The sequence below is a fragment of the Nicotiana tabacum genome, chromosome 6 (assembly GCF_000715075.1).
Source record: "Nicotiana tabacum cultivar K326 chromosome 6, ASM71507v2, whole genome shotgun sequence".
NCBI classification, from domain to species: domain Eukaryota; kingdom Viridiplantae; phylum Streptophyta; class Magnoliopsida; order Solanales; family Solanaceae; genus Nicotiana; species Nicotiana tabacum.
In genome coordinates, this window is record NC_134085.1 from 183,660,752 (window position 1) to 183,685,433 (window position 24,682).

At 39.3% G+C, this 24,682-nt stretch overlaps 1 protein-coding gene across 1 annotated transcript; it reads right to left on the bottom strand.

Annotated features, from left to right (window-relative positions):
- Window positions 1-12,087: 12,087 nt before the first annotated feature.
- Window positions 12,088-24,066, bottom strand: LOC107819648 (protein SLOW WALKER 2). Its single transcript, XM_075256101.1, has 16 exons — window positions 23,262-24,066; window positions 21,995-22,070; window positions 21,783-21,902; window positions 21,107-21,182; window positions 20,333-20,401; window positions 20,154-20,234; window positions 19,317-19,388; window positions 18,537-18,629; window positions 18,215-18,367; window positions 17,119-17,202; window positions 16,851-16,994; window positions 14,944-15,033; window positions 14,444-14,526; window positions 13,990-14,346; window positions 13,071-13,293; window positions 12,088-12,923 (listed from the first exon to the last, which is right to left on the bottom strand). Exons 1-16 carry the CDS (start codon window positions 23,923-23,925, stop codon window positions 12,318-12,320), a joined length of 2,991 nt encoding a protein of 996 aa, XP_075112202.1. The 5' UTR covers window positions 23,926-24,066; the 3' UTR covers window positions 12,088-12,317.
- Window positions 24,067-24,682: the final 616 nt, after the last annotated feature.

Consider the following 24,682-nt stretch of genomic DNA (forward strand, 5'->3'; position numbering starts at 1 on the left):
TCGCGAACGCAAAGGGTAAGTCATGCTGAAGGACAATTCCTTCTACTCGAATGCGAGAAACAGGACGCAAACGCGAAACCTTGGGTGTGCTACCCTTCGCGAACGCGGACCTGCTATCGCGAACGCGAAGGCCTTTTGGCCGGGACAGGGGAAAGGGATTTTTGTTCTACGCGAAGGCAACTGGGCCTGACCCTTCGCGAACGCGACAGGCCCTTTGTGAATGCGAAGAAGGCCTGTCCAGTGAATTAAGAACAGTAGCAAATCGGGATTGAGTCCATAACTTCATATTTTCAAAACTAGAGAGCATTGAGGTGATTTTCAAAGAAAAAGTTCTTCCCCAAAGCATTGGTATATGATTCTAAACCTTTTTCTTTCGATTTCCCATTGCATTTCATTAATTTTCATCCAAAAATCTAGGGTTTTTATGGTAGAAATTAGGAATTTGGGTAGAGTTAGGGCTTTTTGAATAATTGGAATTTAGACCTCGTTTTGGGGTCGAATTTCGAAACTAATTGCATATTTGGGCTTGTAGGTGAATGGGTGATCTAGTTTTGGTCCGAACCTCGAGTTTCGACCAAGCAGGCCCGGGATCGATTTTTGACTTTTGGGAGAAAATGATAGAAAACCTATAATTAAGCATTGGGTATGAATTCTTTAGCATTTATTGATATTGTTAAATTAATTTGGGATAGATACAAGTAATTTGGAGGCGAATTCTAAAGGAAAAGCGGTGTTTGAGGCTTGAGTTGGCCGTGGAAGTTTGAGGTAAGTGTTTGGTCTAACCTTACCTTGAAGGATTAGGAGTTGTGTCTTAATTGCTATGTGTAAATAGTGGAGTACGATGTATAGGCATGGTGACGAGTATCTATACGTCGGTGTCAAGCATGCCTGTGAGTTTAGTATTCTAATTGTTGTGACTCTGTTGTGATTTATTCATGCCTAATATGATGACTATCATTGTTGGTTCCCTTGTCGGGATGTTATTGTTTATGAAATTGTCTCCCTTGTCGGGATGTTTTTGATTATGATATTGTCTCCCTTGCCGGGATGTTATTGTTTATGATATTGTCTCCCTTGCGGGGATGTTGTTGTTATACTTTTGTTCCCTTGCCGGAATCCTTTTATAACTGATGTTGAATTGTAGATGGGAGCGGGTTGCACGCCTGCAATGAGAAATATGAAATGGGATCGGGTTGCACGCCTACAACAAGATATATGAAATGGGATCGGGTTGCACGCCTGCAACAAGATATATGAAATGGGATCGGGTTGCACGCCTGCAACAAGATATATGAGATGGGAGCGGATTGCACGCCTGTAACGAGATATATGAAATGGGAGCGGGTTGCACACCTGCAACGAGATATATGAAATGGGATCGGGTTGCACGCCTGCAACAAGAAAGAAATAAAAGTGAATATTGTGTTTGTTTTCCTCATTATTGTTGGCAATTAAATTCTGGTTTCTTTACATTCCTCTTTGGTATTTTGTTGTTATTTGATACTCCCCGTAGTATGCTTTCCCTCCCCATCTTTAAATGTGAATATCTACTTTTATTTTTCGTTTTATATGATTTATCTGCACAGGTCTATTTGGTAGTCTGGTCCTAGCCTCGTCACTACGTTGTCGAGGTTAGAATAGGCACTTACCAGCACATGAGTCGGTTGTGCTGATACTACACTCTGCATTGTATGTAGATACTGGTACCGGAGCGTTTGGACCACAGTGAGGTTGCTGCCTTCATTCCAACAGGCGACCCGAGGTAGTCCTGCAGGCGTCCGCGGGCCTTGGTGTCTCCTTCTATCATTTCTTTTCTATTTTTTTACTTATTCAGAGACAGATTCATGTATTTCTATTCAGACTTTATTTGTAGTATTCTTAGACAGTCTGTGAAATTGTGACACCAAATTTTGGGTAGAGTTGTATTTAGACTTCCACAGTTTGTATTAAGTTAAATCATCAGATTTTGTCTTCCGCTTTGTTATTGATATTATTATTTTCGATATTTGATATGTTGTTTTGAAATTATAAGGACTTAAAGACTTGAAAAGGGTAATTAAATCAGAATAGTTGGCTTGCCTAGATTTCACGGGTATACAACATCATGACTCCCGAGGGTGGAAAATCCGGGTCGTGACAAGTTGGTATTAGAGGTCTAGGTTACTTAGGTCTCACAATTCACGGACAAGCTTAGTAGAGTTTGAGGGATCGGTATGGAGATGTCTGTATTTATCCCCCAGAGGCTACAGAGTTAGGAAAAAACTTCACATCTATTCTTTCCTGTCGTGCGGTTTGGTTTCTCAATGCTAATTGATTTTCTACTCTGTTCTTTCGCAGATGGCGAGAACACGCGCTTCCTCATCCGCTGATCAGCAACCCAAGTTCCTAGGAGCAGCTCCCACGAGGGGCAGAGGGCGAGGGCGAGGCCGTGCTAGAGGCCGAGGTAGAGGTAAAGCTCAGCCCAGAGCAGCAGCACCAGCGACAGAGCCTCAGGTTAAGTTTGATGATGAGGTTCCATCCTAGGCAGTTCCGGTGGGCCCAGCTCAGGTCCTAGAGGGGTTCATTGCTACCCTAGTACTCCATGATGCTCTGGTCCATCTAGTAGGCCTTATGGAGAGTGTCACCCAGGCAGGCTTGCTTCCTGTAGCACCAGCCGTCTCTTAGGCTGGAAGAGGAGCCCAGACTCCTGCTACCCGCACTCCGGAGCAGATGGCACCCCAGTTTCAGACTTCAGCAACTCACAGTTGGAGCAGTTCAGCCGGGTGTGGTAGCTCAGACCGGTGATGGAGAAGCTATGTCTGCTGATGCTTTGTGGAGATTAGATAGGTTCACCAAGCTCTTCACTACCACTTTCAGCGGTGCATCTTCTGAGGATTCTCAGGATTATTTAGACAGATGTCATGAGGTTCTCCAAAACATAGGGATAGTGGAGACTAATGGGGTCAACTTTGCTTCTTTTCGCTTATCTGGATCCACCAAGACTTGGTGGAGATATTATTGTTTGGCTAGACCAGCTGGGTCACCAGCTTTGACTTGGGATCAATTTTCTCAGCTATTTCTGGAGAAGTTTCTTCCTATCACTCAGAGGGAGAACTATCAGAGGCAGTTTGAGCGTCTCTAGCAGGGTTCTATGACTATTACTCAGTACAAGACCAGATTTATTGACTTGGCCCGTCATTCTCTTCTTATACTTCCCACTGAGAGAGAAAGTGATGAGGTTCATTGAGGGACTCATTCAGCCTATTCGATTGCAGATGGCTAAGGAGACATGGAGTGAGATTTCTTTTTAGGAGGCGGCCAATGTGGTTAGGAGAATTGAGATGGTTCTATCACATAGGGGTGGTCAGGGGTCAGACAAGAGACCTCGTCATTCTGGTAGGTTCAGTGGTGCCTCGTTTGGAGGTAGGGATTCTTTTGGTAGGGGCCATCCTCCCAGGACATTTCATTCAGCACACAGGTTTCTCACGGTGCCCAGCAGTCTTATAGTGTATCGCCAACTCCAATCAGTGCACCTCCGCTTCAGAGTTTTCAGGGTCGTCAGTCCCAGCAGTCGAGGGCTTGTTTTACTTGTGGCGACACGAGGCATATTTCTAGATTTTTCCCTCGATCATCGAGTAGTTCTCAGCACCAGGGTTCCCGTGCCATGGTTCAAGCACTGAGTGTTCCATAGCCCGCTCAGCCAGCTAGAGGTGGAGGTAGAGGTATTAGAGGTGGAGCTCAGTCCGCTAGAGGTGGAGGCCAGCCAGCAGGAGGTCGTCCCAAAAATGTAGTTTAGAGTGGTGGGGCCTAGCCCCGATGTTATGCTCTTCCAGCCAGGCCTAAGGCTGAGGCTTCCAATGCAATCATCATAGGTACTGTTCTAGTCTGTAGTAGGGATGCTTCAGTGATATTTGATCCAGGGTCTACATACTCTTATGTGTTATCTTATTTTGCACCGTATTTGATCATGCCTAGTAATTCTTTGAGCGCTCTTGTATATGTGTCTACACGGGTGGATGATTCTATTGTGGTAGATCGTGTTCATCGTTCTTGTATAGTTGTGATTGGGGGCCTTGATACCCGAGTAGACTTGTTACTTTTGGATATGGTTTATTTTGATGTCATATTGGGGATGGACTAGTTATCACCTTACCACGCTATCTTGGACTATCATGCCAAGACTGTAACCTTAGCCTTGTCGGGGTTGCCTCATTTGGAGTGGAGAGGGACTCCTGGTCATTCTACCCGTAGTGTTATATCATATATCAAGGCTAAGCATATGGTTGAGAAGGTGTGTTTGGCCTATTTGGCATATGTTCGTGATTCTAGTGCTGAGGTTCCTTCTATGGATTTTGTGCCTATTGTTCGTGAGTTTCCTGAGGTATTTCCTTTAGACCTGCCGGCTATGCCACCCGACAGGGATATTGACTTCTGCAATGATTTGGCTCTGGGCACTCAGCCCATTTCTATTCTGTCGTATCGTATGGCCCCGCCTGAGTTGAAAGAATTGAAGGAGCAGTTGCAAGACTTTCTTGATAAGGGCTTTATTAGAACTAGTGTCTCGCCTTGGGGTGCACCGGTGTTGTTTGTTAAGAAGAAGGACGGATTGATGAGAATGTGTATAGATTACCAGCAGTTGAACAAGGTTACAATCAAGAATAAATATCCATTGCCGAGGATTGATGATTTGTTTGATCAGCTTTAGGGTGCCAAGGTATTTTCGAAGGTTAACTTGAGATCTGGCTACCATCAGTTGAGGATTAGGGCATCCGATGTCCCTAAGACAGCTTTTCGCACTCGATACGGGCATTATGAGTTCTTGGTGATGTTATTTGGGTTGACAAATGCCCCAGTAACTTTTATGGATTTGATGAACCGAGTGTTCAAGCCTTACTTGGATTCGTTCGTGATAGTCTTCATTGGTGATATTTTGATTTATTCTCGCGGCCGAGAGGAGCATGAGTTGCATCTGAGAGTGGTTCTTCGGACTTTGATAGATAGTCAATTGTATTATAAGTTTTCGAAGTGTGAGTTCTGGTTGAGTTCAGTTGCTTTCTTGGGTCACGTTGTATCAGTAGAGGGTATTCAAGTAGATCCGAAGAAGATAGAGGCAGTCAAGGACTGGGCTAGACCCGCATCAACGACAGAGATCCGGAGTTTCTTGGGTTTGGCAAGCCATTACCGTCAGTTTGTGGAGGGATTTTCAACTATTGCAGCCCCATTGACCAGGTTAACCTAGAAGGGAGACCAGTTCAGGTGGTCGGACGAGTGTGAGGCGAGCTTTCAGAAGCTCAAGATGGCTTTGACTATGGCACCGGTGTTAGTTTTGCCCACAGGTTTAGGGCCATGTACAGTTTATTGTGATGCATCTCGTATTGGACTTGGTGCGGTGTTGATGCAGGAAGGCAAGGTCATTGCTTATGATTCGCGTTAGTTGAAGATTCATGAGAAGAACTATCTGGTTCATGATTTGGAGTTAGCAGCCATTTTTCGCGCATTAAAGATTTGGAGGCATTATCTGTATGGCGTGGCATGTGAGGTGTTCACGGATCACAAGAGTCTTCAGTATTTGTTCAAGCAGAAGGAGCTAAATTTGAGGCAGAGAAGGTGGTTGGAGATATTGAAAGACTATGATATCACCATCTTATACCATCCGGGAAAGGCCAATGTGGTGGTCGATGCTATAAGTAGAAAGTCAGCCAGTATGGACAGTCTTGTGTATATTCCGGTCGGTGAGAGATCGCTTGCTTTGGATATTCAGGCTTTGGCCAATCAATTCGTGAGGTAGGATTTTCCTGAGCCCAGCCGTGTATTAGCTTGCACAGTCGCCCGTTCTTCTTTATTGGAGTGTATCCGAGATCGGCAGTATAGTGATCCTCATTTGTGTGTCCTTAGGGACATGGTGCTGCACGATGGTGCCAAGCAGGTTACATTAGGAGATGATGGGGTTTTGAGGCTGCAGGGTCGAGTTTGTATGCCTAATGTGGATAGACTCTGAGTGTTGATTTTAGAGGAGGCCCATAGTTCCCAGTACTCTATCCATTCGGACGCCGCTAATATGTATTAGGATTTGCGGCAGCATTATTGGTGGAGGAGGATGAAGAAGGATATTGTTGCATATGTGGCTCGGTGTTTGAACTGTCAGCAGGTAAAGTACGAGCATCAGAGGCCTGGTGGTTTGTTTCAGAGGATTGAGCTTCCCGAGTGGAAGTGGGAGTGTATCACTATGGACTTCGTTGTTGGACTCCCACGGACTCAGAGGAAGTTCGATGCAGTGTGGGTTATTGTTGATAGGTTGACCAAGTCAGCACATTTCATTCATGTGGCAGTCTCTTATTCTTCCGAGATGTTAGTTGAGATTTATATCCGGGAGATTGTCCGTCTTCATGGTATGCCCGTGTCTATCATTTCGGACCGAGGTACGAAGTTTTCCTCACATTTCTGGAGAGCAGCTCAGCGTGAGTTGGGCACGCAGGTCGAGTTGAGAACAGCATTTCATCCTTAGATGGACGGCCAGTCCGAGCGCATTATTCAGATTTTGGAGGATATGCTCCGAGCCTGTGTCATTGACTTTGGAGGATCGTGGGATCAGTTTTTGCCTTTAGCGGAGTTCGCCTACAACAACAGTTACCAATCGTGCATCCAGATGACTCTTTATGAGGCTTTATATGGTAGGTAGTGTCGGTCGCCGGTTGGATGGTTTGAGCCGGGAGAGGCTCGGTTATTGGGTACGGATCTAGTACATGATGCCTTGGACAAGGTCAGGATTATTCAGGATAGGCTTCGTACAACTCAGTCCAGGCAAAAGAGTTATGCCGACCGTAAGGTTCATGATATGGCATTCATGGTCGGCGAGCGAGTGTTGCTTCGGGTGTCGTCTATGAAGGGCGTGATGAGATTTGGAAAGAAGGGCAAGCTTAGCCCTAAGTTCATTGGCCCGTTTGAGATTCTTGATCGAGTGGGGGAGGTGGCTTACAGACTTGCGTTGCTGCCGAGTTTATCAGTCGTGCATCCAGTGTTTCATGTGTCCATGCTTCGGAAGTATCACGGTGATCCATCCCACATGTTAGACTTTAGCACTGTCCAGTTGGACAAGGACTTGTCCTATGAGGTGGAGTCGGTAGCTATTCTACACCGGTAGGTGCGTTAGTTGAGATCGAAGAGTTTCCCTTCTGTTCGTGTTCAGTGGAGAGGTCAGCCTGCGAAGGCATCGACTCGGGAGTCCGAGTCCGATATGCAGAGCCGTTATCCCCATCTTTTCCCCTGCTCAGGTACTTCTTTCTTATGTTCGTTCGAGGACGAATGGTTGTTTTAGAGGTGCAAGTAAATTCTTTGTTTCGAGGCCTTATAAGCCTCCTTTTTCCTCACCTTGATTTGCGTGCATGGTCCGGGCGTATATCCGGAACGCTTTTATGTGGAAATTTGATGAAAATGTTAATTTGGCCTTTAAAATTTAATTTAAGTTGACTTCGGTCAACATTTTAGGTAAACGAACCCAGACCCGTGATTTGACAGCCCTAGAGGATCCATAGGAAAATATGGGACTTGGGCGTATACCCGGAATTGAATTCCGAGGTCCCAATCCCGAGAAATGAATTTTTGAAGAAAATTGTTTAACTAAAATTTCAAGAGTTTTTGAAAATTTGAATGTACTTGAAATTGATGGTATCAGGCCCATATCTTGGTTACGGAGCCCGGTACAAGTCTTATATGGTGTTTAGATTGAGCCTGTAAAATTTGGTAAGAAACGGACTTGAAATGACATGAAGCGAACCCTCGGTTGTGAAATTTGAAACTTAAGTGTTCTTGAGATTTTTCTTTGATTTTGATGCTAAATTCGTTGTTAAAGCTGTTGATTTGATTTAATCGCACGAGTAAGTCCATATGATGTTTTGAGTTAGTATGCATGTTTGGTTTGGAGCCTCGAGGGCTCGGGTGAGTTTCGGATAGGTTTCGGAAGGTTTTTATACTTAGGAAATGTTGCAGGTTTTCAGTTTCTGGTATTCTGGAGTTTCGTTCTTCGCGTTCGTAGAAGGACTCTCGCGAACGCGAAGGGTAATTCAGGCTGAAGGACAACTCCTTCTACGCGAACGCGAGAAACAGGACGTGAACGCGAAGCCTTGGGGGTGCTACCCTTCGCGAACGCGGACCTGCTATCGCGAACGCAAAGGCCTTTTGGCCGGGACAGGGGGAAAGGGATTTTTGTTCTACGCGAAGGCAACTGGGCCTGACCCTTCGCGAACGCGACAAGCCCTTCGTGAATGCGAAGAAGGCCTGTCCAGTGAATTAAGAACAGTAGCAAATCGGGATTGAGTCCATAACTTCATATTTTCAAAACTAGAGAGCATTGAGGTGATTTTCAAAGAACAAGTTCATCCCCAAAGCATTGGTATATGATTCTAAACCTTTTTCTTTCGATTTCCAATTGCATTTCATCAATTTTCATCCAAAAATCTAGGTTTTTTATGGTAGAAATTAGGAATTTGGGTAGATTTAGGGCTTTTTGAATAATTGGAATTTAGACCTCATTTTGGGGTCGTATTTCGAAACTAATTGCATATTTGGGCTCGTGGGTGAATGGGTGATCGGATTTTGGTCCGAACCTCGAGTTTCGACCAAGCTGGCCTGGGGTCGATTTTTGACTTTTTGGGGAAAATGATAGAAAACCTATAATTAAGCACTGGGTATGAATTCTTTATCATTTATTGATGTTAAATTAATTTGGGCTAGATACAAGGCGAATTCTAAAGGAAAAGCGGTGTTTGAGGCTTGAGTTGGCCGTGGAAGTTTAAGGTAAGTGTTTGGTCTAACCTTAGCTTGAGGGATTAGGAGTTGTGTCTTAATTGCTATGTGTTAATTGTGGAGTACGATGTATAGGCATGGTGATGAGTATCTATATGTCGGTGTCAAGCATGCCCGTGAGTCTAGAATTGTAATTGTTGTGACTCCGTTGTGATTTATTCATGCCTAATATGATGACTATCATTGTTGGTTCACTTGCCGGGATGTTATTGTTTATGAATTTGTCGCTTATGCCAGAATGTTTTTTATTATGATATTGTCTCCCTTGTCGGGATGTTTTGTTTATGATATTGTCTCCCTTGCCGGGATGTTGTTGTTATACTCTTGTTCCCTTATCGGGATCCTTTTATGACTGATGTTGAATTGTAAATGGGAGCGGGTTGCACGCCTACAACGAGAAATATGAAATGGCATCGGGTTGCACGCCTGCAACAAGATATATGAAAATGGGATCGGGTTCCACGCCTGCAACAAAAATATTTGAAATGGGATCGGGTTGCACGCGTGCAACAAGATATATGAGATGGGAGCGGGTTTCACGCCTGCAACGAGATATATGAAATGGGAGCGGCTTGCACGCCTGCAACGCGATATATAAAATGGGATCGGGTTGTATGCCTGCAACAAGAAAGAAATGAAAGTGAATATTGTGTTTGTTTTCCTCATTGTTGTTGGCAATTAAATTCTGGTTTTTTTACATTCCTCTTTGGTATTTTGTTGTCATGTGATACTACCCGTAGCATGTTTTCCCCTCCACATCTTTAACTGTGAATATCTACTTTTATTTTCCGTTGTATATGATTTATTTGCACAGGTCTATTTGGTAGTCTGGTCCTAGCATCGTCACTACTTTGTCGAGGTTAGGCTAGGCACTTACCAGCACATGGGGTCGGTTGTGCTGATACTACACTCTGCATTGTATGTAGATACTAGTACCGGAGCGTTTGGACCGCAGTGAGGTTGCTGCTTTCAGTCCAACAGGCGACCCGAGGTAGTCCTACAGGCGTTCGCGGGCCTTGGCGTCTCCTTCTATCATTTCTTTTCTGTTTTTTTTTTACTTATTCAGAGACAGATTCGTGTATTTCTATTCAGACTTTATTTGTGGTATTCTTAGACAGTATGTGAAATTGTGACACTAAATTCTGGGTAGAGTTGTATTTAGACTTCCGCAATTTGTATTAAGTTAAATCATCAGATTTCGTCTTCAGCTTTGTTATTGATATTATTATTTCCGTTGTTTGATACGTTGTTTTGAAATTATAAGGACTTAAAGACTTGAAAATGGTAATTAAATCGAAATAGTTGGCTTGCGTAGCTTTCACGAGTAGGCGCCATCACGACTCCCGAGGGTGAAAAATCTGGGTCGTGACAATAAGTACGACTAATAAGTACTAAGTATTTATTATATGACTAAATAATATTAAAAGTGAATTATACATTTTCACTATCTAAATAAATGCAAAACTAAAAAAATAAATATCCAATACTATTGTCATTTCGAGTATTGAATTGAATTTTTTTTGTTAGCATTAATATTAATTTGATTTTGCTTTGGGCTTTATTTGAGTTACTAACTTTTATGGGCTATAAAACATATTTGGCCATTCAAAAGTTCTAAGCCCAAGCTAGATATAATATATTAAAAGAGAGAACTATTAAAGAGTTTAAATTATATTTATAAATTACATTACAATAACTATTTTTATGTATAAAATATTTTTAAAACTTGTATACATGTAATGTCAGGTTGGTTTGGTTTCAATTTGAATTTTATTAGTTAAAACCAAACCAAATCAATTATGGTCGGGGTTTTTTTTTTTAACACCAAAGCAAATCAAACCAAAGCATAGTCGGGTTTTTTTTCTCGATTTGACTCGAATTATCTGTTTGGTGCGATTTGTCGGTTTCCTTTGTACACCCCTATCCAGTACTTTTCATCCATTGATTTACTCGTTAGCTTAGTTCTTTAATTTTCTTGGTCCCTTCATTAGATATATCTTGTTTGCTAGTAGTTAATAATCTAATCACATCTCACTCAGGTCTCAAGGTGTGTTTGGTACGAAGGAAAACATTTTTCGGAAAATGTTTTTCAATTTTCTCATATTTGATTGGCTTAAATATTTTAAAAAATATTTTCCTTGTGAATTTATTTTCCTTCAATTGGAGAAAAATATTTTCCTTATCAAGAGAAGGGAAAATATTTTCCAAAATTCCTTCTCAATCTTCCCCACCCTATTCCCCACCCTCACCAACCCCCACACCCACCACCCAATCTCACCCCATCCCCTCTCTCCAAAAAGACTTATTTTTTCAAATTACATTTTTTTTCCGTCACCACCCTCCCTGCTCCCCCTCCCCCACCCCCCCCCCCCCCAAAAAAAAATATTTTTTTAGTGTTTTTTGTAATTTTTAAATTTCTGCTTTTTCGTTTTTCTGCACCACCACCCCACCCTACTGCCCCCAAACCCCGCACAAAAAAAATGTTTTTTTCTTTTTTTACTTTTTTTTAATAAATTTTAAATTTCTGTTTTTCGTTTTTGCACCATCCCCCACCCCGCACACAATTTTTCAGTCTTGATTATTTATTTTTCTCGACGCGAAAATTTGTTGTTACACCCTTCCCCCCCTCCCGATTTTTTTTTTTTTTTATATTTTCAGTTTTAGTTTTTTCATCTTTCGGTTTACAGGTTCGAAATTTTACAAGTTCCAAAGTTATGAGTTCGGAGGTTTATATGTTTGAAAGTTTACGAGTTTAGAAATTATAAAGTTTACGGATTCGAAAGTTCGCAGTTTCGAAAATTTAGCGGTTCGGAAGTTTATGAAATTTATGGGTTCGGAAGGTTGTTGGTTTGAAAGTTTATGGCTTCATTTTTATTGTATCTAAATTATTTATGAATACTCTTGAGAAGTTGTTTTCCTTAACTTGCGTACCAAACACCAAAAAATAAATAAGATTACTACTTGTTTTCCAAGAAAATATTTTCCACGGAAAATATTTTCCGTTATACCAAATAAGTATAACACACCCTTAGTGTTAGACTTTAGTACCAAATAGCTAAATTCTCATTAGTCAATTCAATTATCCTAATAGTAATTGCTTTCCTTGGGATTCCGACCTCCAATTCACGTTCAGAGGAATATATTTGTTTGAAATTTACACACCTTAAACTATAAGGTGTGGTCGAGTAATATCAACCCCGAACTATTCACGGCATTTCAGCCCATCACAACCTTGTCAATATAGAACAATAAATAAAATGTGATCAGTTAGTTGTCCACTGTAAATAAACTTGCAAAATATTTCTGTCGTTTCTAATGTGTATTGGAATTAAATTGGTTGGAATAGTAGATTCGACAAGGTATAAATTGGTTGGAGTTATCAGCTAAGCATTTTAAGATTACAACACAATACATTAGGCGCTGGAAAAATTGAGGCAACAATATGGTATATAAAAAGTTCCTTCACCTATATCAGGAGAATCTGTGAGGATAGGGTATCAAAATCAGCAACTCTTTCATGTAAAATAGGGGCATGCTTAATTTGAACTCTTTCTCTTCTTTCTTGATTTAGTGGGCTTTTCTGCGCTGTCCTTGTTAAGCAAATGTTCATAGTCTTCAAGGCTAGCAAATGGGGATTTTCCGGCACGCTTGTCTGACTTCCTTTTCTTTTTTCTTTGATGTACAACATCATCTTCATCTGCCTTTTCTGCATCATTTTCGTCATCACTGCCCGAATTAATGTCAGCTCCATCATGTTCCAGAAGAGCATTCATCTCATCATCGCTGTTATCACCAAGCAACTCGTCATCATCTTCGTTAGCAACCTCGTCCAAATCACTGTAATCATATTCACCGTTTGCTTCCAAGGGAGTCCCACCGGACTCTAACATGCTGTCGACTTCCTCATTTTCACTCTCATCAGCAGCATCTTCATCAATCTCATCTTCGACATCGCTACCATCCGCAGTCAAAAACTCCTCAGCAGCCTCATCCTCTGGCGTCTTCTTCTTTTTCTTCTTAGGCTTCTTCGACGACTTCATCTTATTTACGTAGAATTTATGGAAGACAAGATCCTCAGGGGGTACATCTGTTTCAGCCAAGGAGAGAATTTCTGACCCAATCAACTGCCCTTGCATGTCAAGCTGCAAGAAAAATAAGATAAATGTGATGAAACAAGAGATATTAAATAATCACGTCAAACTTTCGTGCAAGCAGTGACGGAGTAAATCAATTAAAGCCTGAATCAAAGTGGTATTGGTAAATATCCTTTGTTATCTATAACAACTAACCTTCTTAGCCGGTTCAATCTGGGAGGCACCGTGCCAAGTGTTTTGTTTTGGTTTCTTTTCCATGAACTTGTCGAGGAAAGCATTCAGCGAAAGATCATTCAGGGGGTTACCATTATACACAATGGTTGCTCCTGAAAGAAGGGTTCTAGCCATGGTAGCAACTGATGGATGTGCATGTGATGCCAGTACCATCAGCTCCCACCAGCTAACACGATCTGCATTGCTATTTATTTGTACAAGTCAACAAAGAAAAATTACATTTTCTGTATACTCAGAGAAGAAATTGATAAAATATTCTATTATTTTCAGTAAAGAGGTTCGCGTGCTGGCAACAAGAGTGCAATAATTAGGATATCCCCATTTACACAAGGGCAGATATACCAACTATCAATGACTTCGTATTTCTAAGGTGTATTCTACACATATTCCCTCCATTATATTTAATGACACTCTTTCGTTTTTTTATCCATTCCCACCTTTCTACATCTAGAAACTCTTTAATTTTAGTATATCTTTTTACCCTAAATGATGTCCTATTTTTTTGGACAACAGTGGTTTCTTGGCCAGCTTGCGTATCTGAATGAGAATCTCTTACAGGAATGACATGGCATGTTGTAGACCAAAAGACACAAAGGGTACTTTTGGTATGTTTCCAAACAACCACTTTCATATAAAAGGAAAAAGAGGAAGTAACAGAACTTATATTTTTACGGACAGTGTCTTTTTTATGTAAAAAAGTTATCTACCTTTGGGAAGCCAGAAGCCAAAAAGGAATCATAGCCAATTCAAATGAAAGCAGCACGATAAGCAAGATAGTCTTTGATCTTTGCTCGTGACATTTCACAGGCTTAATAAATATCTAAGGCCAGAAAGAGGGCAATAACAATATCTAAGGCCAGAAAGTGGGTAATAACAGTACCTGAATGAAGGTTCTCTGTGCCGTGGATCATATCCTCCGGGCAGTAAGTGCTTTTCATTTGAACCTTCAGGTAGAAGTTTGTTAAATCCGGACAGCAATGTAGAATCCTTTGGTTCATCTAAACCACCTCTAGCAGGCGACAAATTAGCTTGGAGTGAATCATCCTCAGACTCGGAAGTAGAACTACCATCTTCCTGCAGGGAATGATTGCGAATTTGCAAGTGGTTAGATTCTAGAGCAACTTCACTTGCATTATCTGTTCGATTTGGTGGATTGGGTCGATTTTCATCTTCTTCTGTAATATCCTTAAAATGCTCAAGATCTTCATCAGCAGACTCACTCTGCAGCATCATGTTCCTGCATGAAAAATGTAAGACATTTCATGTTGCAAGAAAGATCCTTTAGCCATGTCGTAAACTTCGTCAATGGCAACATACTATTCCTACAACCCTACCAGAGAGTTGGTCTTGACTTAAGGACCTCGGACAGAAGAAACAGACACCCACATGCGTATTGAGGCTGCTGCTGAATTGCAACCTGTTAATACCAGACACTCGATAGTAAGGTGTAAGAATGAAAACAAATTCTCAAGAGGGCAAAACCAGTATGTGGGCTTTTTAAATCAAATAAAATGGAAATTCAAGCACAGGACCAAAAGAGTACAGCTCCTTGATGGAAAAAAAATATGAAAGAATATAATATACAGCTTCGAGTAGCTTCTTTTTCCCTAAACTATGTTTGAATCAGTGTGGTTCTTCAGTGAATTCGAATTAGCTATTTGATAGTCTATCACACAAATTTATATAAAACCAATGGAAGCCTAAACTTGATATACTTGCAGGAGAATACATGACAAACATCTGCCTCAAATTAAATACACCTAGCATACTTGCTCTTTCATATTGCTGACATTGCAAGATTTCACATAATAACAAATTTACACCTTGAACAAACCTGCAACAATCGCTTTGAGAATGCAGCAACTCGCTTCACATTTACATCATTTTTCATAGCCCTCAGTAGCAGGCCAATAAACATTTCCTCCTGCAGATAAAACCAGAACACGCTCAGACATAATCAGGTAAAGATTAAGGTAGCAAGAAAAAAAACAGCCATTTCACTTAAGGTTAGATCCTAACTGAAGCACAATTGGTCATCAATTGAATGAATACAGGTCATAATCAGCATTGCCATAAAGTGATGCATTATGACAAAATTTAGTTCAAGACAACAAGAACTCTTCCATATGTTTTCCATTCTCGGCAGGAGGGGGTTGCAGCAGAAGCACAACTAAGGCTGGAAGTACTGAAGAAATAATGTCTAAAATTACAGGTCTGATAAAACTTCTTTTAATAAAGCAAATGGGAAGTTTATCGTGTAACCAGGTAAAGTAGCAGCAAACTTCAGAAAGGAGGACGACCTAATTCCTCACAACTTAACCTTCTCAAGATCTGTGACAAAAAGAGCAACATGATGCAGCTACTAAATACAGGGATGGCCAACTTTTACAGCTCACTTACTTTATACATCAATAATATTAGCTTCACATTCATATGGCGTATGACATCCATATAAGTTGCTTCGGATATTCATTCTCTATGACTTCGATTTTCTGGTGCTGGGGCTTATTTCCTCTATAAATCGAAGGATGTGTGCAGCAATGACTACCTTAGTTCTTAGTTATGAATGTTTATGGCTTTCTTCAGAGAACATCTTGCAACAAAATATGGATGCTTCACCAAAACTTTAGTTCACTCTTGGAATTTTCAATTTTTCTAATCTCATTTTCTCTGCTTGATATTGTTTTCAAAATGAAGGTATCTCTAAACCATGGCATTTTTGCTTAAGTTACCTAGTAATGACCAAGCACGTTACGGTTAGATAGTGAAGTCTAAATTGTGGATAAAAGTTATACTCAATGTAAGAGCTCCATCAATATGTCACCACTATGGTAGTCCACTCTCCTACCATCAAAAGTTAGAGAAAAATTTTGAATAATGGGTCATCGGAACAAGAGCCATGCTATCCGTCAAGTTTTCAACAAAGGAACTAACATAGCATAAAAGCAGAAAGTGAGAAAAGGGTTGTATCCAAGACTCTAATACAGATCTCAACAGCCAGCCATCAATTATTTGATTTTCACAACCCCCTTCATGCGCAAGAACCCATAATTCATACCAGCCTCAGCCAACAATGAAAAAAGCAAGTAAGAGGTTAGCTCAAGCAACTGCCTCCCCACTTTCTTGCAAATTCTGCGGGCCATAACATTGACGACTGTTTCATAGCTTTCTCCGAAGTTGGGAATGGAAAAATGGATACCACCAAGATAAGCATCATTTAATCTTCAAACTTGCTGAACCTAAATATCAACCTTGAAAAACTAATCCATAATCCTAATTATAATCATTAATCACATCAAATCTCTAAGTACACTATATGCCTTTGATCCCATAAGATTGCAAATCAAGTGTGCATCTAAAGCTTACAACAGACAAGACCAGACACCAAAGATTACAAAAGAAAAGGAACTAGAAGCAAGAGCAGGACCACACAGATCTTGACCTCAGCAATGCCAATACAGAGGTTAATCTACCACTCTCTCTTTCTTTCCCTGCCCCCCCCCCCCCCCAAAAAAAAAAAATCCTAAACGACATATGTGTTAATTGAAGACAGTTCTAACTACTATCACCCTGCACTTTCTACAAGAACTTCCTAAAACAGAAAAGTGATTAAACAACGAACCTTCTTTTTTTGGTTCGAGAGCGGGAAGGGAATTCTTCAAGTGTATATGTTTGTCCTATCAAAAAAGCTTAAGCTGAACCAGAAAGCACAAGAATATAATTATGAACGTTTCCACATACCTTGGAAGAATTCATTGCAGCTGGTAGAAGGAGCTTAGCATACAAGGCACGATAAAATCGATCACTAACAATGTGATTTTTTGCTGAGATCTTATCTAGGAGCATGAGAGCTTGAACTCCAACATTAAAGTTACTTGAATGAACCTGCACATTCCAAGCAAATTATAAAAAAGATAAATCTATTCAACAACATCAGATACTTATCCAACAATCGAGCGAGCAGTCTTCCACAAGAACTTCATGACCAATATCATAAATCAGAGCTTACCAGCTGAAACAAGACGGGTGTATGGGCCTGAATGAGATCATCAGCTTCATCACTTGAAACAAAAGGGAATGCTCTGTTCACACCCTGCAAAGGAGAAAATTGAGCAAATGGAGCAGATCACTATTTTTTCCAAACCAGCAGAAACGTGAAGCATAACAAGCACTAATGCAAGAAGCTGCAAAGATTGAGCAAGCTCGAGGAATCATAAAGCGAAGTTGCTGGACATAGAACGTAAAAGGGGCAATGTGGTTGTATGTGGAAGAAGAAAAAGAAGTGGGGAAAGGAAATTTATTGAAAATAATATCTTTAAAATATAAAAACTGTCATATTAATTTTTTTAAAAATTATAATAGAACTTTGAAAATGTATATATATTGATTTCGGTTCAATCCATTTACTACTATTTTAATCCAAATAGATTATCTAATCTTAACACAAAATTGTAAATTCTGAAAGATTATATTTAAAAGTCAAATTAATTAACCCTTTCAAAGTCTAGTTTAATTCTATTGTGCTTCTCTAAAATATCGAATTTCTAGATGTGTAGTTCCTAAACTGTAATCAAATGAAACTACTGGTAGAAAATGAGTATTAAATTAGGGTTGGAGAAAGGAGCAATATAAGGGTATTTGGGTCATTTACACTACATGCGCTCCATTCCAAATAAATAAAATGGTATAGCAAGCTAATTATTAGAATGATTTGGTGCATCCCTACGTTCATTCACGCACATACCAAGCTCTATCAGTTATCTGCATAGGAGAAAGGTGGAAGGTAACCAGTGGATTACTCGTGGTACATACAAACTGGGTCGAGCACCACTGTTACAGTTGCGCTCATCTTTCAACAATAAACCTTAGTTTTTTTATCTTAAAAGAAAGAATCCAGTAAATTATGTGAATTACCAAACATCTGCATTGTTGACTAGAGACTAAACGAGCTACCTCAATGAAACAGTTCCTAGACAGATTTTTATATTCTAACCACCACCAAGTCGACAAATGCAAATGCTCCTTTGAGAAATAGAAGTGTTACTCTTTGTGCAATCCAGAAGAATTAACAAAAAAGAAATAGAACTAGACTAGCCAACACAAACCGTAAGAAGTGCTGATAGCAAGCGTGAATCCATTTCAATATGAGATTCTGATGAATCTTTTTCTTTCTTCTCTTTCGAAGTGCCAGAAACCTCTTTATGTCCCTCGCTCTTTTTATTCATCATCCGTCCATCCCCTGCTTCAGATATTAAGACCTGAAATGTTGATTCAGGATAAAAGGAGGTAAAGAAGGATGTTACATGAAGTTATGCAAAACACTTGATGAGCTTCAATAATAAAATATGAAGCTCTCAGCTCTACTAAGACAAAAGAGGAAAGATGCATAGGACTAACTTATTGGACTATGACAGCTCTAGATCATACCTTAAATAGAGCAAAATATACATCTATCAAACGCTTTGCCACCTTTGGGCCATCCCCCCTGTGACTTAAACGAACTTGGCTTAAAAAGTTAACCTGTTACAATTACAGATAAGTAGGACGTTAGGACTACATATTCTGCATCAGCAATATCTAGAGATGACGACTTTAAAACTACACATCTGCATTAGCATATTTAGAAATGTCGCTAACAGCAAATTGGAACAATAAATAAATACAACATGACTTGCCACCTGAGTTTATTGTTGTATACTTATAAACAGACTCATAAAGATATTCTGATCAAATGGCCAAGTCGGGAGATTAAAGCAAAAGTAAGTTTCAAAAATAGTAAAGTTCAGAAAAAAGACAAGGATCACATCAATGTGTTTACTGAAAACAAGCAAGCAGAAAAAAAGCTCCTACCTAAGAACAAACCACAATGACATTTAAAATTAGGGCTTATTGGTTTGATTTATCTTAAGGAATCAGGTTTTACCGGTTCAATCAATTTCATTAACCACATACACCAAATTTTTGGAGCTATTACTTCGAGAAAAGGATTGTTTTAATCGGTAATGTTATAGTCACTTATATACAGTAACAGTTCTCATAATCCAAACCAAACAGAAGAATTTGGATGGACACACTCTGTAGAATAAGATTTATCATATCGCAAACAAAAAGAACTTGAAGAGGACAAAAGGTATTCGCAGTTGAAAATACAACCACGAAGTACCTAGTGTGACATGCAAAAAAGATAGCAATAAAGCTTCGACATACAGCATGATACTTGGCTCGCAATCCCAGATGAGGCCGGAAAAGAAAATTATCAACTTCATCAATCACTACAGCCTGCACAATAAAACAAATAACACGTTAAACAACAAACTTTCATCAGGAAAAGTATCACAACAGAAATCATAACTGCACTTCAGTAATGCTAAGGCATGTGCTTCCTAACAGCTTGTCTATAGTCCAGCTGACTCTCTAAGACATTGATGTAATAGTACCTGCCCACCAAACCATCGTGTATGCTTAAGAAATATAGTCCTTATTTCAATATGCATTTCAAGGCATAATATTCTAAAAATGTAACCATTTTCAAAGAGCACATTATCCTGCTTGGTCTTATCCGAACATCACAACTAAGTTAGATTTGTATTTGCACAAACTTCTAACAATTTGAGTTGTAACAGAATAACGACTACACCGGCACTCTCCATTTTAAATGGGATAGATTATGCATGAACAACATCCTTCAGATGGGCTTTCAACAAGCACTCTTGAAAGTAGCTTTTTTCTTTTGAGGGACACTCCTTGAAGCCAACTTGCAAATTTAGAGATAGCATCATCCCAAAGCTGTTTGCTTTATTTTTTTCTTTTGAATAATTAAGCTTTTTGCTTTATTTTTTTCTTTTGAATAATTAAGCTCTTTGCTTTACAATCGTGGACCTCACAACATGAAGGATATACAGGCTAAAGATGTGATCAATATAGTAATGTCAAAGCCAACAAACGAACATTTATCAGTTTTAAAAAAAAATATTGTATGTCCGAGCACCTTTTTTTATCAGTACTTGTATGTCTAAGCACGCTCAACCAAATACTTTGTTTTACCTTCATATTTGAATGGTCAGCCAAAAGCTTTGATAGGTGATAATCAGCATTAGATGCAACCTTGTTTTTAGGATCTCCTAGCTGCAAGAAAGTGAAGAGGTATCAGCTGGAGCTCCACGGTCCCAAGAACTCTCCAGAACAAAGTAAATGGCACCAGAGGCAATGAGGTAAAGCAGCACCTTGTTTACTAGGGCAGCAAGCAATCGACGCTCTTGTTCTGGTTTGCACTTAAGCAAAACATAAACTGTCTAGAAAACATAAATACAAAGATAAGTATTTCCCCACTTTTTTGGATCACATAATCGAAGTCTTCCAACATATGGACACTCAGAAAATATCAAACTACAGGAAACCCAATTGCAGTGCAGATGCAACACCAAAATCAACACTTCAGACTGAAATACCGAGTGCAACTACTATGAAAGGAGCAAAATGAGAAACTTAAAAGCAAAATCTTGACAAGTAATGAAGCTATCCAAATTTTGTAGAAGCTTATTAACTCTATTTGGTTGAAGGTAGCGTCCTAATAAATTGGTATATTCAGAGAAAAAGATCGGTGTGATCCTCCAAATACTTTGAAAGGTAATAACAAATTATGTGTAGGTTAGCAGTTGCTGAGTTTCACTCAATTTTTAGGTCTCGATTTGACATTTTGAAGTCAAAAGTAAGATTTTCTCAAAAGTAAAGCATAAACTACATTGTCATAATAAATTTGAACTTCCTAATGAGGTTAAATGAATGGGGAGGCACATGGTCACCAGTGAGTAGTGAAAATAAGCAGTTCAATTGGCTTAGCGCAAAGAGCAAGAAGGAATAAAAGTTTCTCTCATGAGTCATTCTTTTCTCCTTTTCTAAGAGACAATTAGCTAAAAAAACGTTGAAGAATAATTTGCTTTGAGGAGAAACATAGATAGGCAACTATACAGATGTGCAATAAAACTGTCAATAACAACCTTTAATGCCTTGTCTTTGAGTATATCTAAGACATCTCTTGACGCTTCCTCAAGAGAAGTGATATACCGCTCATACCTGAAACAGAAAACCTTATTCAACTGAGAATCAACATCTTTTTTTTATATGGGAGAAAACCTTATTTAGTTGAAAATCAACATGGTAACAAAATAAACAAGCATATAATAAAGTGAATTATTGAAAAAAGATTCTAACATGCTCTATGAAATCATCAAATCGGGAACATTTAGAGTTCTATCAAATATATCCTAGCGCACAATGTCTATTCCCCACATTGATGGTATCATGATATTACAAGCACATGGGACCTATCAACCTAAAACCTATGGTGAATCATGGTCAACCTAACACCCACATCTATAATAACTCGTATACTTACAAACTGCTAACCGTGAATGCAGCATATAGGAGTAAGCCTGCTCGATTACCAAAAGGAACAGAGGAGTCCCACTTAGGTATCTAACCCTTTCTCTGATGCACTAAGATGAGGAGAGAACACTCAACAGCCATCAACCACGCAGGGCTATGGGTCAACTTGGGACACTCCCCCAAAAGTTGGCTCAAGTTTTAAAACAATGCTTCACATACACTACCATATTTGGAGCTCAAATAATCGAACCATGAAACACTTGCCGAAAAGTTTTGGCTTAAGTGTACCTTTGCTTCAAACATTCCTCCCAATACCAAAAGAGTAGAAGCGAATAACCATCTTTATTATCCGGAATATGATCTATCGGCCGCTGAAAGAGTGTCTTCAGCTTGCGATCAGGCAGCAGACTGGATAGAATAAATTCTTCAAAGTCAAATAATGAATGAACTAAGCATAATAAGGACGATCAATATGGAAAGAAAAACAAAGTTTAGCGCACCTAGAAACAAACAGTTCTTTCAATGCTTCAACACCTGCCAAAGCATGGCGTTTTCCAACTTTAGCTGTCACCATCCCTACATTGTCATTTTATCTTGATTAGAAACAAGCTCTCGCGACAAACAAACCCGGAGATAGAATCTTAATACTTCAGCCCCTTCAAGGCAGGACAAAGGAAAGGTTAAAAAGTTAATAATCTTGGACACAGACCAGATGAAAAACTAAGTAGGATAAATAAAGTCACAAGGCAGGAGGGCAAGGTCTGCATAAACCCTACCCTCCCTAGACCCCACCTATAGGATCACACTGGATATGTTGTTGTTGTACAAACCAGATGAAAAATTAAGTAGGATACATAAAGTAACAATAACAGAAAGTTATTAAAAAGAATCCCAACTTTTAGTATGTATAGCAGCAGGCGAATGAAAGTAAAGAATGGGTACATATGAATAGGATGCAAATTAAGGGGGATGGAGGAGAGGTGAGAGTTATATGTTTTACTTTGGTTGGTTTGGGGGAAGTGGGAGTTGATAGAAATAAATCTGAACCCCTTCTGCCAAACCAAACAAAGAAAAAAAAAACTGAACTAGAAAGGAAATATCAAGTAGCTACAACTATGTAATTCAAAACTTTCGTATTATTTCTTTCCTCTTTCCTTAGGGACCAGTCAAGGAAAAGGAAGAAACTCTAATTAATCCTCCTTCCCTTTCAGTGATTCACCTCACATTATCAGTGCAAAGTCTAGACCTTTTCCTTTCCCATGCCACTACACCTAAAAGTAACCTCCTTGATTGAAATAACCATATCTTTCTAGACTCAAAATCTGACAAAATGAAGTATTCTTACATTAAAAATGATTAGCTTCCATGAATTGTATTTCCTGTTGAACACCCATGTTTAACTGTGCATAAATAAAACCTCTACAATGACTCAATGAGTGCTCAAAATGAGTATCTCTAACTGCAAAGTTCAGCTCTTTATCAGTCATTTGCCTCATTTTTGTCAAGATCTGACTCCGCTTACATTCTTCTTCTTCTTCTTCTTCATGAGTTAAAGTTTGCAAATTCTTCATCAAATAAAAAAGCAGAGGAAAATAAACTGTTTTGACAAATGGACTTGAAAAGATATGTTTTTTTTTACAATATATGATACTAGCCTATAGCATGAGTAGCAAAAAAAAACCATAGTATGGATAACAAGCCATTAGTCCATCAATTCCCCAGAAGAATTTAGCTATAACCAGCAGAAAGTTCGAGAAGAATAAATACCTAAAAGAGCATCAAGTGATCTCAAATTGGCAGTTGGATTATCGCCAATCATAACAGAAAAGGCAGACACTTTATCAGCAGCAGTTCCTGACCTTAACGTGGTAAGTACCATCTTAATATCTCCACTTTGTCCTCGTGACGACTCATAGTCCATTGCATACTGCGCCAATAACCTCTCCCCCATTTCCTTCTTCTTTTCCACTTTCTTTTTCCACTCCTCTAAATTCTTAATCTCAACATTTTTCTTCTCCCCAATAACTTTATCTTCTAATTCTGCAGCATCAACGTACCATACCCCCGACGCGCTCGCTTTCACAAGCGGAAGCTTAGGCATGTTCTTGTATTTGCTGTGCGTTGTATTCCATAAATTATTGTCGATTTTTTCAGGTTCGGCTTTAGGCTGCGGCTTGGGATTTTTTATGAATTTATCGTTGTTATTGATTTTCTTTTTGTTGAACTTGTTTTCCTTTTCATGTTGAGAGCTTTTCTCGGTATTGGTATTATTATCATTTGTAGGTGGCTGTTTGATGCGACCTTTTTTGCGGAAGTCAGAGTCATCGAAGCCTGAAGACGGCGTGGAGGTGGCAAGACCGAGTGAAGAAGCGAAAGAAGCTACATCTGACTGGAGTGCTTCAATGTCTGTAGAATTTTTAGTCTTTGCCATTGCAAAGAGAAAAGAGTAGTGAAGTTGCAGGAGGGTTTTCCGAGAAGAGAGTGGTGAAGTTGCAGGAGGGTTTTCCGAGAAGAGAGAGAAAGGTTTAGCAAGAGAGAAAATTGAATCGGGCCAAAATTCGCTTGTACCTATTGGGCCTCCTCCAGCGTTTACAAAGGTTGGTATTGGGCCATCTACAAAATCAGAAGTAGCCTAATTTACTAAAAAATGAAAAAATTACCTTCTATAGCCCCTCAAAATTTTAATAGCCCATATTTTTACCCACTTACACGAAATGGCAATTTATTTGCAACTTGTAGCTATTATCTATTTTCAATGCATTTATCTTACCAAGATAACATTTAATCCTAGCATTTTTATCTTTCTTTCATTCTATCTAATGTACACCTTTTTATCTTTCTTTCATTCTATCTAATGCACAGATTTTTTTCCCATTACCATTTTCATTCCTATCCTTTTTTTTTCTATGTCTTCTTCGTCTTCCTTTTATCTTTTTTTGGTTTTTTTTTCATTTTCCTTCCCTTCTCTATCTCCCATTTCAGATCTATATTTTTTCTCTTTATCTTTTTTACTTCTCATTGGAAAAAATTGTTTGTGTACCTAGAAAAATCACAAAATTTTTAATTCAATTATTAAAAAGATTTACTCAATTACGATACATGATACAAGAGTAGCAGCAAAAGCCGTGGGGTTTTCTAGTCACTTTTCTGCTTATTATTATTATTATTATTATTATTATTATTATTAT

Coding starts and splice junctions, on each gene's coding strand:
- LOC107819648 (XM_075256101.1), bottom strand. CDS start 23,925: ATGGCAAAGACTAAAAATTCTACAGACATTGAAGCACTCCAGTCAGAT. Junction 21,903..21,994: donor AAAGAACTGTTTGTTTCTAG/GTGCGCTAAACT, acceptor TATTCTATCCAG/TCTGCTGCCTGATCGCAAGC. Junction 16,995..17,118: donor CACCCGTCTTGTTTCAGCTG/GTAAGCTCTGAT, acceptor TGGAATGTGCAG/GTTCATTCAAGTAACTTTAA.